At 38.0% G+C, this 13346-nt stretch overlaps 1 protein-coding gene across 1 annotated transcript; it reads right to left on the bottom strand.

Annotated features, from left to right (window-relative positions):
• Nucleotides 1-458: 458 nt before the first annotated feature.
• On the bottom strand, nucleotides 459-5804 carry bhmt (betaine-homocysteine methyltransferase). Its single transcript, XM_041970477.1, has 8 exons — nucleotides 5652-5804; nucleotides 5319-5451; nucleotides 5109-5221; nucleotides 4807-4998; nucleotides 3321-3468; nucleotides 1437-1619; nucleotides 1122-1350; nucleotides 459-978 (listed from the first exon to the last, which is right to left on the bottom strand). Exons 1-8 carry the CDS (start codon nucleotides 5667-5669, stop codon nucleotides 798-800), a joined length of 1197 nt encoding a protein of 398 aa, XP_041826411.1. The 5' UTR covers nucleotides 5670-5804; the 3' UTR covers nucleotides 459-797.
• Nucleotides 5805-13346: the final 7542 nt, after the last annotated feature.

Genomic DNA, 13346 nt, shown 5'->3' with positions numbered 1-13346 from the left:
AGTCCATTTAGTCTACTCCCCAATAGTAGGACAGGCTCTCACATACCTGCAGCCAAAACTTCTGAACAGGTGTACAAGACCACACAGCATGAATGTGATTGAGCATGAACATCCTTTGTCCTTTTTTATGACTTCTGCAGAGACTTTTGTATTTTTTAGAAGTAACTAAAAAAAAAAACAACTATCATTTAAAGACACTTATTAGTAATTTTAGGTATTTAGTGGACACAGTTTGTAAACAAGATGAACAGGCTGAACTACATGCATCCTTTAAAGCCTCACAACTACAGAGGCTGCTAAATTTTACGACTTTACACTCCTTTAAAAGGTGTAAATGATAAAATAAAATAAGTCGGTATCAGACATACAGAAAATTTAATTTGTGAGGATGTTTAGATTTTAGAACATTTCATTTAAAAAAAACAAAACAAAAAAAAAAAAACACCTCAATCAGTTTCTTTTTTTAGGCAGTGGGTTTTTATTTGATCGTTTTCTCTCTCATAAAACATAAAGGCAATTTTGTGTCAAGGCATTACTAGGGTGGGTTCACAGTTGCTCGCTTGAGCTTTGAAATTACAGCGATTAGACAGAGCTTACACGTATGAAAATCCTACTCAGATATACTTGCTGGTTGTCTGGAAAGCTATTTTGAAATGGACGGCATTTAATACCAGTCTTCACACAGTAAAAATGGTCCTAAAAGGCAAAAGGAACTTAAATCTTTGTTTTAGGCATGTAAACTTGAGGGAATGTCACCCCTTTGTTTCTCCCCTTAGTCAGAGGGTTTAGAGGAGAGCTCAATGGCCATGGTCGGCTTTTTCAAAGAGAGCCTTGAGTTGTTCCTCGGAGGTGGCCTCTTTTTGTTGCATCAGGTCAGCGTGACCTTTGGTGACGCCCCAGCTGTCAGGTGTGGCCATGGCAGCACAGAATGGACGTCCTGAGGCAGGCTTCAGCTTCTCCCAGTAGTCACGACGAGCCCTGCACAGAGGAAGAATTAAAGAGCTTGTTTTATACTCATTTACATTTACAGGTTGGCTAAAATTAGTTCAAGAGTTTTAATGTTTCAAAACCACTCTTTATTTTATTTTTTAGAAAAAGTGTAAAGAAAAGGAAATATCTACCTAGCTCTAACCCAAGGCTTTGTGTGCATTTCCAGGCCACTGCCCCAGCTGCCGTGCTTCTCAGAGCCAACAGGCTGGAAGCCACGTTCAGTTGCCAGCTCCTCAGCCAGAGCGCGGATGTGATACGGCTCAAAACCACAGCAGCCACCAATATAACGAATGCCAACGTTGTACGCGTCACGAGCGTATTTCTGCATGTCCCATCTGGTCAGGATCCTGGGCTCTAGAGCTGCCAGAAAACAAACATTTCCATTATTTTCCCATCATGTCTACATTTAGATTGGTAAGCTTCAATGTTAACGTTTGAGCCCGCACCGAATGGGAACTCCGGCAGGTCGATGAATCCCTGCCGGTTGCAGTCTGGGGTGTGGAAGGCCAGCGGCTGGCACATGTAGTGAGCCTTCAGGCCAGCCTTCTCCACTCCCTCCTTCATCAGCTTCACAGTCTTCACACAGGTCTCCGGGTCAAAATGGCAGTTAATGCCAACAATCTGAGCCCCTACATAGATGAAACATGCACATAAGACCATGGGTTTCCAAAGCAGTAGATACTTATTTTAAAATAGATCAGCTGATCACATCAGGTTTATGTTTTCTTTTACTCCAGTAATGATCCATGCTACCATTAGAGGGCACCAAAGTTCTGTTTTAAATGAGAGTTAATCCTTTCTCATTGGATTATAACAAACAACAGCCTGCAATTCAAACTGGATGAACACAATTTGAAAGATGAAGAACTGCTTAGACACTAAAATGCACACATGGCTTGTTGTATGTGAAGAAAAACCGAAAATGAACACAAAGGCTGATGCGTTGTCCAGAAATGTGCATAACTACTGGAAAAAGTTACAAGACATTATAAATATTTGTTTAAATATTACGTTGATGTCTATGTTTACAGTCAGGTATGTACTGCCCTTAGTGCAGGTGCAGTTAGCATATGTGGAAACTGACATAAGCCATTATAATCTGAATCCAACACATTGGAAATGATAATCTGCCCTAAACCTGCAAGTGCTGCTTTTAGGGTCTTCATACAGTGCACCCATAGTGATGGATCTAAGAGATTATGAAACAAGATGGCTTCTCCTTTATTTTGCAATGAGAAAAATCCTTTTAAGCCAGCACATGTCCAAAGGTCTGATAACCAATGTTATGAGTTTGATTAAAGGCAATAAAACTGTCAGAATTAATGCCCTGTATAAGAACATGCACAATTTGACATTTGCAATATCAAAAAGTAATGTGTGTAATCAGGTAACACACAATATGCAACATTAACTACTTTTATAGAAACTGTTCAGGTTTCTGCAACACTGAACACTCAAGTTTTACTTTATCATGTAAACTAAGCTAAAGTGAAGCAGTTTAATAAAACAGACCTGCACTGAATGCTCCCCTGTTGATGGTTCAAATTAACTTTATCAAGTTGTACCAATCAACACACAATAGTTTTACTTTGCATGATTAGATTACAGCCTGTCCCTGCTTCATTTAGTTTGTTGTCATAAGACCACAGAAATCCTCAAGAACTTGCCTGTTATTGCCTATTTAACAATGAACTGAGCAGACTAACAAACATTTTGCCCCTTTTCCTGACAAAAGCCTTTGTCTTTTTATTCATATCTATTTCTAATAATACTCAAGAGATTTTCTGAGGCCATCTAGACCAGTTGCTAACATGCACGGTAGAGTGGTTCATACCCGAATTTAAAAGATTAACCACAACTATTCACTATGAAAATAAAGATCATTTCTGTTTGGAAAGACTAAATGCCACGGGTTGCATCTAACTTTGTAGTTCTCATTGAAAGGTTAAACACTAAAGTGTCATAATTAGTCTGAAATCTTTTTATTAGACATCCCCTCAATAAAACTTACAATGTGGACTGTTGTTTGAGGGGATGTTTTTGTTTGGATGACAGCCCAACATGTCCTTGTTTTCTTCCACCAGATCATATTTTCCAGCTGAGATGTTTTTTTCCCCTTCTTTTTAGGTAGAGAGTCTGCATCTTGTAATCTAGTTATTGAACCTTGTGCTGTAAATTACAAAAATAATTTAATTTTGAATATAAAATTGTTTATTTATGTATGTGGCGTGTTAAGCAGATGACCTTCCACTGCCAGATTCCTTCCATCTCTGTAGATTTCTTAATAATATTAAGTGACAACAGAGAGAAGATTGGGGAAATTGTCATACCAGCTTTGACCAGTCTGGCACCACAGTCTCCAGGGCTGACTCCATTAAGATCACCTTCTGGTCCAATACACAAAGTCGCAGCCACAGGCTTCCCGGTGGCCTTCAGAACCTGGACTGCCCACTCGGCTTCTTCCACGTGTTCGAAGTACTGCAGGAGAGCAAAGAAGAAGCCATGAGAGAAGTTTAATTATGAATGCTGCCCCAGTTGGGTGTTTTTTTAAGTCAGTTCAAATGATAACTTGCATGAAGGAGTTGTTTTTCAGTTTGGTTTCTCATTATGTGACAACTCGTATCAGGCAAAAAAAAAAAACCTCCAAAAACCAGTAATCAAACCTCCTCAGTACTAAACAGCAGATCGGTAGTGACCTGATCAAAACAGGGATGTAGTTATTAGTTAAACTAAGGTAAATGTCCCTCAAGATGAGGGTGAAGATGAGTTCATACGCTTAAAAACTACACATCAACCACAAGAGGGTCTGTTTTCTGGTCACTGCTTGTGTCTACTGCCCCCTAGTGGCTACAAACCCTATCTACAGGAGGTTTCATCAACAGTCATTACTGACCAATATTAGTTCAGCTACACTAATACACTCAAGTCTAACATCAGAAAACATAGAAAAAGATATATTTCATAGGGACTCATTAATCTTACAAACTGGAATACCTAAAGATCCCAGAGATATTCCAGTTTTTCTTACAGAGATCAAACTAAGTTGTTTTAAAATGACTAATTTAGCCCTTTTATGCTATTCAAACAAACAAAAATTATAGACGAATAAATAAATAATCAAACCAGGAAGGATCAAACCAGAAGCTGCATTACTCTCAATTTTTCCAGATGGTTTGAACATTTTCTTCTTTTTTTATGAGCAATAAAAGATAAAGAAATATGGCCTGAGAACGTAGGAAGGCTTTATAGCTGCCTGGAATAGTCATCCAAACATTGCAGAGGGGTACTTCTTACTTTGGTGGAGCTGTGACACTAAATTATGGACTACGTGTCAGTTTCTTGGTGTTTGAGCAAACAGACAGTATGAAGCTCTCCTTTCTCCAGTCTGTGTCCAAAGAGTTTTAAAAGACACTAAAGTTTACAAGGCAGGACAATCAGATGAAAACCACCTTTTTAACCACCTGATTTTCTTTTGGGTTGCAAAATGAGCAGAGGAGAAAAATTCTGCCTGACTGGGGGCGACAGCTCTAAAGGTCTGGTGGAGTTTTACTGGACATCTATTTGACTGAGAGGGAGGACATGCCACATTTAATAGGAGGTGAAAGTATGCTACAGGTAGGGGGTAAAAAGGCCTGCTTGGATGCCTCCGGGTGCTGCAAGATGTGCATATCTTAAATTTTTAGATAAGTGCATGCTAAACCCAGCTGCTGCTGCTGCTGTTACTTCGGTTTAGATTTTTTTAAATGTAAGATTATATATTGAAGATAATTAAGCTTTAGGAGCGAGGAAAAAAATCTGTTTGTGTTCACCACATACCTCTGCAACCAGGAAGTCCACGTCTTTCTTAACAAAGACATCAGTCTGTTTCTTGAAGATGGCCTTAACATCATCCTCACTCTTGCAGCTGAGGTAAGAGGGTGTCTGTGACACTCCTCCTGCCACCATAGCATCACCCTCATTGGCCACCTCCCTGGCCAGGTCACAAGCTGCCTCGTTTATCTGCTGGCCCTGCGGTTCAAAGGGGAAAAGGTTTCAACTTTCACTTAAGAGGAAGACAAACCAGTTTTAAGGCTTTATGCCGTCAACATGATACCTCAGAGCAGCTGCAGATTACTCACAGTGAAGCGCTGAGTTTGGCCCCTGTTCTCCAGCTTATCGTCGCTGGCGTAGAAAGTGAATGTCTGCATGACATTTGCGCCAGCCCGCAGAAACTCCCTGTGCAGCTGCCGCACTGCAACGAGAAGATGGACCTTTCAGCACCTGAGCTGTCACAGTCTGTCACTGAACTAGATTTAGAGGTTAGGAGCATAAAACAGAGAAGGGTATACCCGCTTCAGGGTGCTCTGCGGCAGCCTCGGGTGTCCACGGGCCTGCCTTGACGTAACCCCGCTTCTCCAGGGCGAAGACGAAGCCTCCGTCCCCGATAACCACCTCTCCTGCATCCAGGCGCTCGAGGATATTCTGTGCAAAGTTTAAGCGTGCAACAATGAAAGTCACATGTAAAGTGCGCATAAAGTTTGCAATTCTTTAAGTTTCTTTTCAAAGAAAGTACACAAACGCTTTAAGCAGATTAGATTTAAACAGTGCAAAATAAAACTGCGAAAACAGTTTTAAAGTGAGGAAAAACATTAATTTAGGTGCTTCTCAGCGTGCGTCCTTACCTTCTTTGCTGGTGCCATGATCTTTGCAGCAGTAACGGCCCACTCTTCTCAGCCACACCGTTAGGAAAGGGAAAGGGACCCGTAAAGGCATCCATGCTGCATTTATAATCCAAGAAGGGAGCGGAGCCCCTGATGTCACTGGAAGAACCGCCTGCTTCTTTCCCCATATAGATCATCTTTCTTACACCCTCCTCTACTTCAGTAGGCTACTCTTAAGTTTGCGCAACCTATTGTCCACCAAACCTCAGGATTTCACTGTGGCTATGCACTTATTGAGTAATGTGACACTCATTTTTTTTTATAAATCGATATGATTTCTTAGACTGCCTGTGAGTAAGCAGCCACAATATAATATTAGTTAAAATCCCACATTCCAAAATTGAACTGTAGTGAACAAGAAAGCACATATAGTCAGCATTTACATAAAATAATCATTACTCTGCAGTCGGCTTGGTTTTATCTGCTGGCAAAAAGCCAAATATGTGTTTTGATCTTCTAACAAAAACGTCAAAAAGCTGCTTATTCTCTGAATCTTTGAAAAGTGAACAGTAGGATGACGTCTGAGCTGATTCAATAATGATAATAGGCTGCAGGACGTGCGGTGCTGAATTTAGGTAATTTCACAAAAGAAATAACAGGATGATTGGAGATCCCACAGTACTGCTATTTAAAAACACATAATTTTGTTTGCAATGTTTAAAAACTTGCCCTTGAGAAACAACATTTATTGTAGGCGAGAGTAACTCCCTTTGATGTGGATTTAGGGCTTTTTAAAATATTTCTGAGGGTTTCTGAGGAGAACCCCTCCCCCCCCTCAAAAAAAGTCAAATAAGAATAATAAAAGCTCAGCTGTTTTGGAAAGGGTGTTTTAGAGGATCCTTCTGCCAGAAGCTGGTGTTAACCATTGTCTTACATGAATTTTATGTAATTTATTTTTATAGATGTAATGAAGCTACTTGAGTACTTTAAATAACAAATGATAAGGAACAAGGACAGAACTGATTGTAATATTTCTCTGTGCAACAATTCAATTCTGGCCCACAAAAGTTAGTCTTTTAAAAAGTCCCCAGATGAGTCCCAAGCTATGTCACAATGGCTATGTTTGAGACTGTAATAAAAACATCTTTAATTTTGTTCTACTTTACTTTATCAGAGTTTACTCATGCAGAGGGAATGTTAACATTTTCTACTATGATTTTGTAGATGTTTAGAGTTACAGCTGCATCATATAACTCCGGTCCTTCTACACTGTTTGCAGAGCACTGAATGGTTTAGGGACCAAAATGCACTCATCATCTTCTGGTTCGTTATGAATGAATCAGACCTCTCAGGTCATCAGGGTCAGGCCTTCTGTTCCCAGAATCAGAACTAAACTTGAAGAGGCAGAGTTCAGCTTTTAGGCTCATCACATGTAGCACAAACTCCCAGAAAACTGCAGGTCTGCTGAAACTATCAGCTGTTTTAAATCAACGCTTTAAGCTTTTTTATTTGCAGCTGCTGGGTTTTTTTTTTTTTTTTTTTTATCAAAATAACTCTTTTACTGTGACTTTTTTTTCCAGTTTGTCTTATTTGAACTTTCTTCTGTTTCTATTTTTACTCTTTTTAAGTTTGTTTAAATGTTCTTTGCTTTTAATGTTTTATGCAAAGCATTTGTTGCCTTGTATGTAGAAATGTGCAGTGGATAACCTGCCTTGCCTCGCATCATTCCAGATTTATTCATTGCATTGTGGGTTTTCAAGTAGAGGCCCGATAAAACAAGCACCAGGCTCAAAGAGTTAAGGTCAAATGCTTTGTGTAAGTATTAAAGTATAAAGTAAGATTTTATGCTTTTTGTTCTTCATTTAAATGCACAAATACATCCCATGACATAAAATTATATATTTAGATGATAAGGAATGAAAGGGATTCTGCGGATTGCAACTTGTGTTCATTTTTACTTGAAGAAGAAGAATACTTTATTGGTTTGTTAATTGGTTCCTCCAGTGGAGGTAAAAGGGTATAAGCAGAAGCAAAAGCTTATATGACATCCTTTTAACAACAGAAAAATACATTCTATGGACTTCTTGCTTAAAGTGAAAAACATTTTGTAACACAAATAGTCTGCAAGAAATAATCAAAGGCTCTCAAGAGTGATTTTAAAACTTATTAAAAGTCTTTATTTTTATATGGCAGATTTTTTAAAAAAGACCATCACATCTCAACCAACTAGGTCTTCATCAGGTCTGCAGTAACTTACACACTTGTGTTAAATCTCACTAATGAGCTAACCTAAACACATGTGCATGCTTATTGGTTGACAAACAAGGAAGTGACATCAGAGGTTGGTTAAAAAATAATAATAGTAATAAATAAACAACTGGAAAAACAAATACATGAAAAATGTATGTTTTAATTTTGGATAAATCGACTGATCACATGATTGTTTGGCTTATAAGATATCTGCAAACTGTAGGGTGTGTATCTGTTTGTGTGTGTGTGTTGGGAAGCCGGACCAATCAAAAGCAAAGTACAAGCAAAGCGTCAAAAAGCGTCAGGATAAAAAAAAAAAAAAAAAAAATCAATGATTATGCAAGAAGTTGTCAATTGATGTGTTTGGTGCAAACCTTTAATCAAATCAAATCAAACTTTATTTATAAACCGCTGTAAGAGCCATGTTTTCTTTTGTTAAGTTTCCTCCCAACCACTAGGGATTGTCTTTAATCTTTTGTATTCTCCCTGTGGCAGACAGTGACCTGAGGTTATTTAAGGTCAACCATCCCATCACTCTGGTGTTAATTTGAAGAGGCAAAACAGTTTTTCTACTGTGCTCAGTGAAAAGATTGAAGTTTATGTTTTAATATGAATGTTGCTTAATGGAAATGGAAAAAACAGACTATGGTAAGAAAATAAATGTTAATCTGATCTTACTCATCTGGAAGAAGCGTGATCATTAGCCCGACTGAGTTCATATAGGAACAACACCAGTTAACAGCCAGTTACGTCTTAGTGGGACTTAGTCGCTACAAGTGCTTTTCATGCTAAAAGCAACACAAAGTGCTTTACAAGATAAAACAATTCATGCATATTAAAAGTAATATGCCTTCACTCACCAAATAGATAACAGCAATTTAAAAATACACTCATTATAGTGTCTTTCACACACAGTCACATGCACACACATGCATATGCACAAAAACAAAGCAGCAATGATGTGATAAAGTAAAAACAAAATAAATAAAATAACAAATGAATATAAAAATAAAATTCAGTTAAAAGCTAAGCTAAAAAGATGGATCTTGAGCCTCTTTTTAAAATCATCAACAGTCTCTGCAGCCCTGAGTTTCTCTGGCAGGCTGGTCCAAGGATGAGGACCATGGTAATGGAAAGAGTCCTCGCCATATGTTTTGGTTCTTAGAAAAAACTAAAATACCGGTACTAGAGGACCTCAGGATCCGCGAGGGCTCATAATTCAAAATTTTACCTAATTTAAAGGCAGGTCAGATAAAAAAGAAGGCACAAGAGAATTAAGACTTTTATAAACAACTATAAGAACCTTGAAATCAATCCTGAAATGCACAGCGAGCCAATTCAGGAATTTTAAACTGGTGTAAACCTTCAGCTTCTGGAAGTAGTATCTTATAATGACAGGCATAATTTGTTTCTATAAGGCTGCTGCTGAAGGAACTTTCATTTGTATGTTTGTGTGTACTAAAGTGGAACAACTACGCCTCCTCCAAAATAAGAATGAGGCCAGTGTGAAGGTCTGTCAACACTCCAAACATCACGTCACAGCCTTTGCAAAGATTTGCAGGATTTGTGATCCCAAAAATAAAGCTAAACCATGTCTACAATATCCATCAACCAAATAATAATCCTATCATGCAAACTATATAGTTTTCTTTTATTGTTTTATACATAGTTTACATGCTCTGAAATAAGGCAATAGATAAAGATGTGTGTGTAAAAGGGTGGATGAGAAACACACAGCAAAGAGCTTTGCACAACATAAATAAGGTTAAAATTATTATATAAATGCAAATCCTATACAAATGTGTGCTTGCCTTTTCAGGCTATGTCATTCCTCACCTGCCCTCTCTTGGTCCTCATTAACCTTTTTTTCATAGGCAGCTGAGGCTAATCCCTGATCTAAAATCAATTTAATAAGAAAACAGAATAAGAAAAAAAGGAGCTCAGTCTTACGCAACCTATCCACACGCTTGTCTGAGAAGGTATTCACAAGTTGTACACAGGCTGCAAATAGGTATATTTTCCTGCCTGCTTCCTCTGAATTCTCAGTCTGTATGAAACTATTTTTGTCACAGTGGGAGTCAATTTAACTAGAATTAAAAACTGCTAAAGAGAATTATTTTCCTCTGCATCTGCAGTGGAAGAGGGACTTGCTGAAGTGAAATACAGGCATAACAGGAACAGTGTCTTGTTTTTGTTGGCCCTGTGAAGGACTGGCTAACTCCAGGGTGTACCCCACCACACACCTAGTGCCAGCCGGGATAAGCTCCAATCCCTTAGGAACTCTGAATGAGATAAAGTAGGCATAGAATGGGTGTGTGGATAGATGGATGTAGAAAGTGCATGGATTAATAATAGCTTTACTGCAATAAGTATAAAATCCTGCAGTGGACTGGCAACCTGTCCAGGATGTACCCTGCCTCTTGCCAGCTTTTCCATGACCCTGAATTGGAATAAGCGTTATAGAAAATAAATGAATGAATGAACAAAGTATAAAAGTACTACATGTGATGATGCCCTCCTATGGTGTTTTAGCCAAGACCAACACAAAAGAATGAGTCATGGCAACCAGTGGTATGTAGCCAAAGAGAAATGAAGAACAGCCAAATGAGTGAAGCGGTGTGGGAGCACATTTATATGATGTTGATGGTGTACATCTTAATTTTTATTTTTTTACCAGTATCATCAATAGCATGCTTTACAAAAGCTAAATACAGTAAATATATTACGTTTTTTTTAATTCAATAAACATTGAATTTAATTTCTTTTGATTATTTTAATCTTTGTTTAATAAAAACAAGTACAAAGAAACCTTTCCTCACTTTTATCAAATTTGTATTTAGAAACATAAATTAATCTGTGCAACACACTCAAAAAAAAGTTGTTAGAGCCAAATAAAAGCAGAAAAGTTTCTAGAATATAAACAGCACCCTGGAAGATTTTACTATTAGCTAATTGGGAACAAGTGGGGGTGTCAGGACTGGGTATAAAAGCACCATCCACCAAAGCAAAACTAATTTATTGTGGTTCAAAGTTAATTAATTGGCTGCATGTTTGCATGGTGATTAGCACTGTTGCCTTACAGCAATAAGGTTCCTGGTTCAATCCTCAGCTGGAGCCTTTCTGTGTGGAGGTTACATGTTCCTCTTGTGCATGCATAGGTTTTCTATACCCCCCCTGTAATCCTGCATTGCAATAAGATGGTATAGTCAATGAATGGATGAATAAATAGGATTGCAAAGAATTTGTTTTCTCAGCATCTAGCAGAATATTGTGAAAAGATTCAGGGAATCAGGGGGAATCTTAGTATGAAAGGCAGGGACAGAAACTACTATTGGATTTTTAGGACTTTCAAGCCTCAAGCAGAACTGAGTAAGAAACTGCCATACCATCATGATCAATCTAGACACTTGGGGTCAGCAGGATCCAGGAAAACCATTTTACTCAACACTATTGACTGTTACATTCAGAAATGTAACCTGAAAATGCATTACGCAGGGGACAAGTCATATATCAACGCTGTGCCGAGACAGCATGAAGCTCTGTGGGTGCTTGTCTCAGATAAACAAAAAAACAACAACAATAAAAACTGTGGAAATCATTTCACGTTTCAGTTGCTTTTAAAGATGAGAAAGGTGCAAAAGCTAGTGTCTGGGATGGACATTAGTGTTGATGGCAAAGGACTACTTCATATGTGTGAAGGGACCATTGATGCAGAGGTGGATGTTGGAATTTTGTGCAATAGCTCTCATCAAAGGTATCTGAGAAGTTCATGAATTTTTCTTTTGTAAGACAATATCAGACCTCATTCTACATGATTTCCAATAAAGTATGTGTGCTTGACTGCGGTCTTCGTCTGTCTCTTTTATTAAATGTTTGGAGCATAATGGAGAGAAGAATCAAACAAGAACAGTCAGGGACTATTCAGCAGCTAAATCTTGGATTCGGCAAGAACGGACACAAATTTCCACAAATATTTGCAATAATCAGTATCTCCAGTCCACAAATTATTAGAAAAGTCTTGTTAAAAGGAAACTGATGGAACACAATAGGAAACACATAAATAAATCCTCCCATCAAACTCTAAATACAATAAATTATATAAACTTTTGTAGATTTAAGGGTTGCATCAGTTATTAGTGAACATGAATTAAAATGCAAGCTGTTTATAATTATCTGGCTCAGCTGCATAATTTACTTTATTAGATCTAAACTAGAAGCACTCGGAGAGTGCAGACCTCCACTGAGCCATTGTTATTTATTTATCCAATCCGTCCATAACTTTTTGAGTAATGTTGCTAACATACTGTTAATCCATTGTAGTGACTAAAATATTTATCCAAATAGGACACGATTATTGCACTAAAAAAAGACATTATTAAGTACAAACAAATTTAGCCAAGTAGAAGCGGTTTGATGAGAAATATTTTAAGAACATGTCACAGAAAAAGCAGCAGACCCCAGCTTTATGTTCTAGTGTAGTTTATAGAGCAGAATAGGCTCTAATGGATGGATTGGAATTAAAATTAAATTAAAATATGACAGGGGAGCATTATAAAATCCCAGTTTTGTGGGTTATTATCTATTACTAATATTAATAATTGATATCTGGAAAAAAACCTGATGGTAACCATAATATGTCTGGTCTGTGAAGAGTTTGCAGAACATAGAACCTTCACTCTTCCTGTTTTTATGATTGACCTATGCTTTAACTAACCATGGAAAATTATACAAACTAATTCCCACCTGGACATGTTCAGTTTAATACATCTAAATATTGAGTTCCTAAAACAAATCCTTGCGAGTCCACCTAGTCTGATTCAGTAAACTGTTGTTTTAACAGACTGGTCTAAAACATCCAGCAGATCAAATCCTGCTCCTGAATTAATCATCAGACCAATAAAATGGGTATGTTTGTGCTTGTCATGTGTGAAATTTGAGAGCTTGTTCTTTGAATACGCAGAAAGCATTTAAGAAATGCACTCAGCTTTTCAGTGTTTGTCCAAACCAGTTGTCAGGATAAAGCATCTGGTTCAAACCTACTGAGCCATTCCAGTAAAGGCGGTCACAGATAAATATGTCTATGGTTCACACTGGAAACGCAGATCCAGGACAAGTATTTTGATTTACATTTGAATTTAAATAGGATTAAAAATCAAATAGCTGGTGGAAACCTTTCTGTGGAGCACGTGGGAGACGCACCAGTATTTCTGGTCCACTCGTGTATATTTATTTTCAGCTATTCGTCGCATATATTTAGGGTTTAAATGACCTGCAAATCGTTATTAATAGTAGTTTTTTGCCAGTAAATACATTGAAACTAGGTTGACAAAGGTTGCAGACGCGTCTGCAGTTTGCGCCACATCTGAAGCGTCGACTTGGCGGCGCGCGACTTGTTAACTCAGGACAAAGTTTCCTCCAAACTTGGTTTTCGACCTGTGGGCGTGCCAAAGCGCCTGTCAGTGCAAA

This window comes from Melanotaenia boesemani, chromosome 19 (genome assembly GCF_017639745.1).
Source record: "Melanotaenia boesemani isolate fMelBoe1 chromosome 19, fMelBoe1.pri, whole genome shotgun sequence".
Lineage (NCBI taxonomy): Eukaryota > Metazoa > Chordata > Actinopteri > Atheriniformes > Melanotaeniidae > Melanotaenia > Melanotaenia boesemani.
Note: the sequence above shows the minus strand (reverse complement) of the source record. Positions and strands in the feature narration are given on the sequence as shown.

What these genes read in the sequence shown, in the direction of transcription:
- bhmt (XM_041970477.1), bottom strand. An exon ending in TGCCAGACTGGTCAAAGCTG is followed by an intron (nt 1,620 to 3,320) that starts GTATGACAATTT and finishes TCATCTATGTAG; the next exon opens with GGGCTCAGATTGTTGGCATT. An exon ending in AAGCCTTGGGTTAGAGCTAG is followed by an intron (nt 979 to 1,121) that starts GTAGATATTTCC and finishes TCCTCTGTGCAG; the next exon opens with GGCTCGTCGTGACTACTGGG.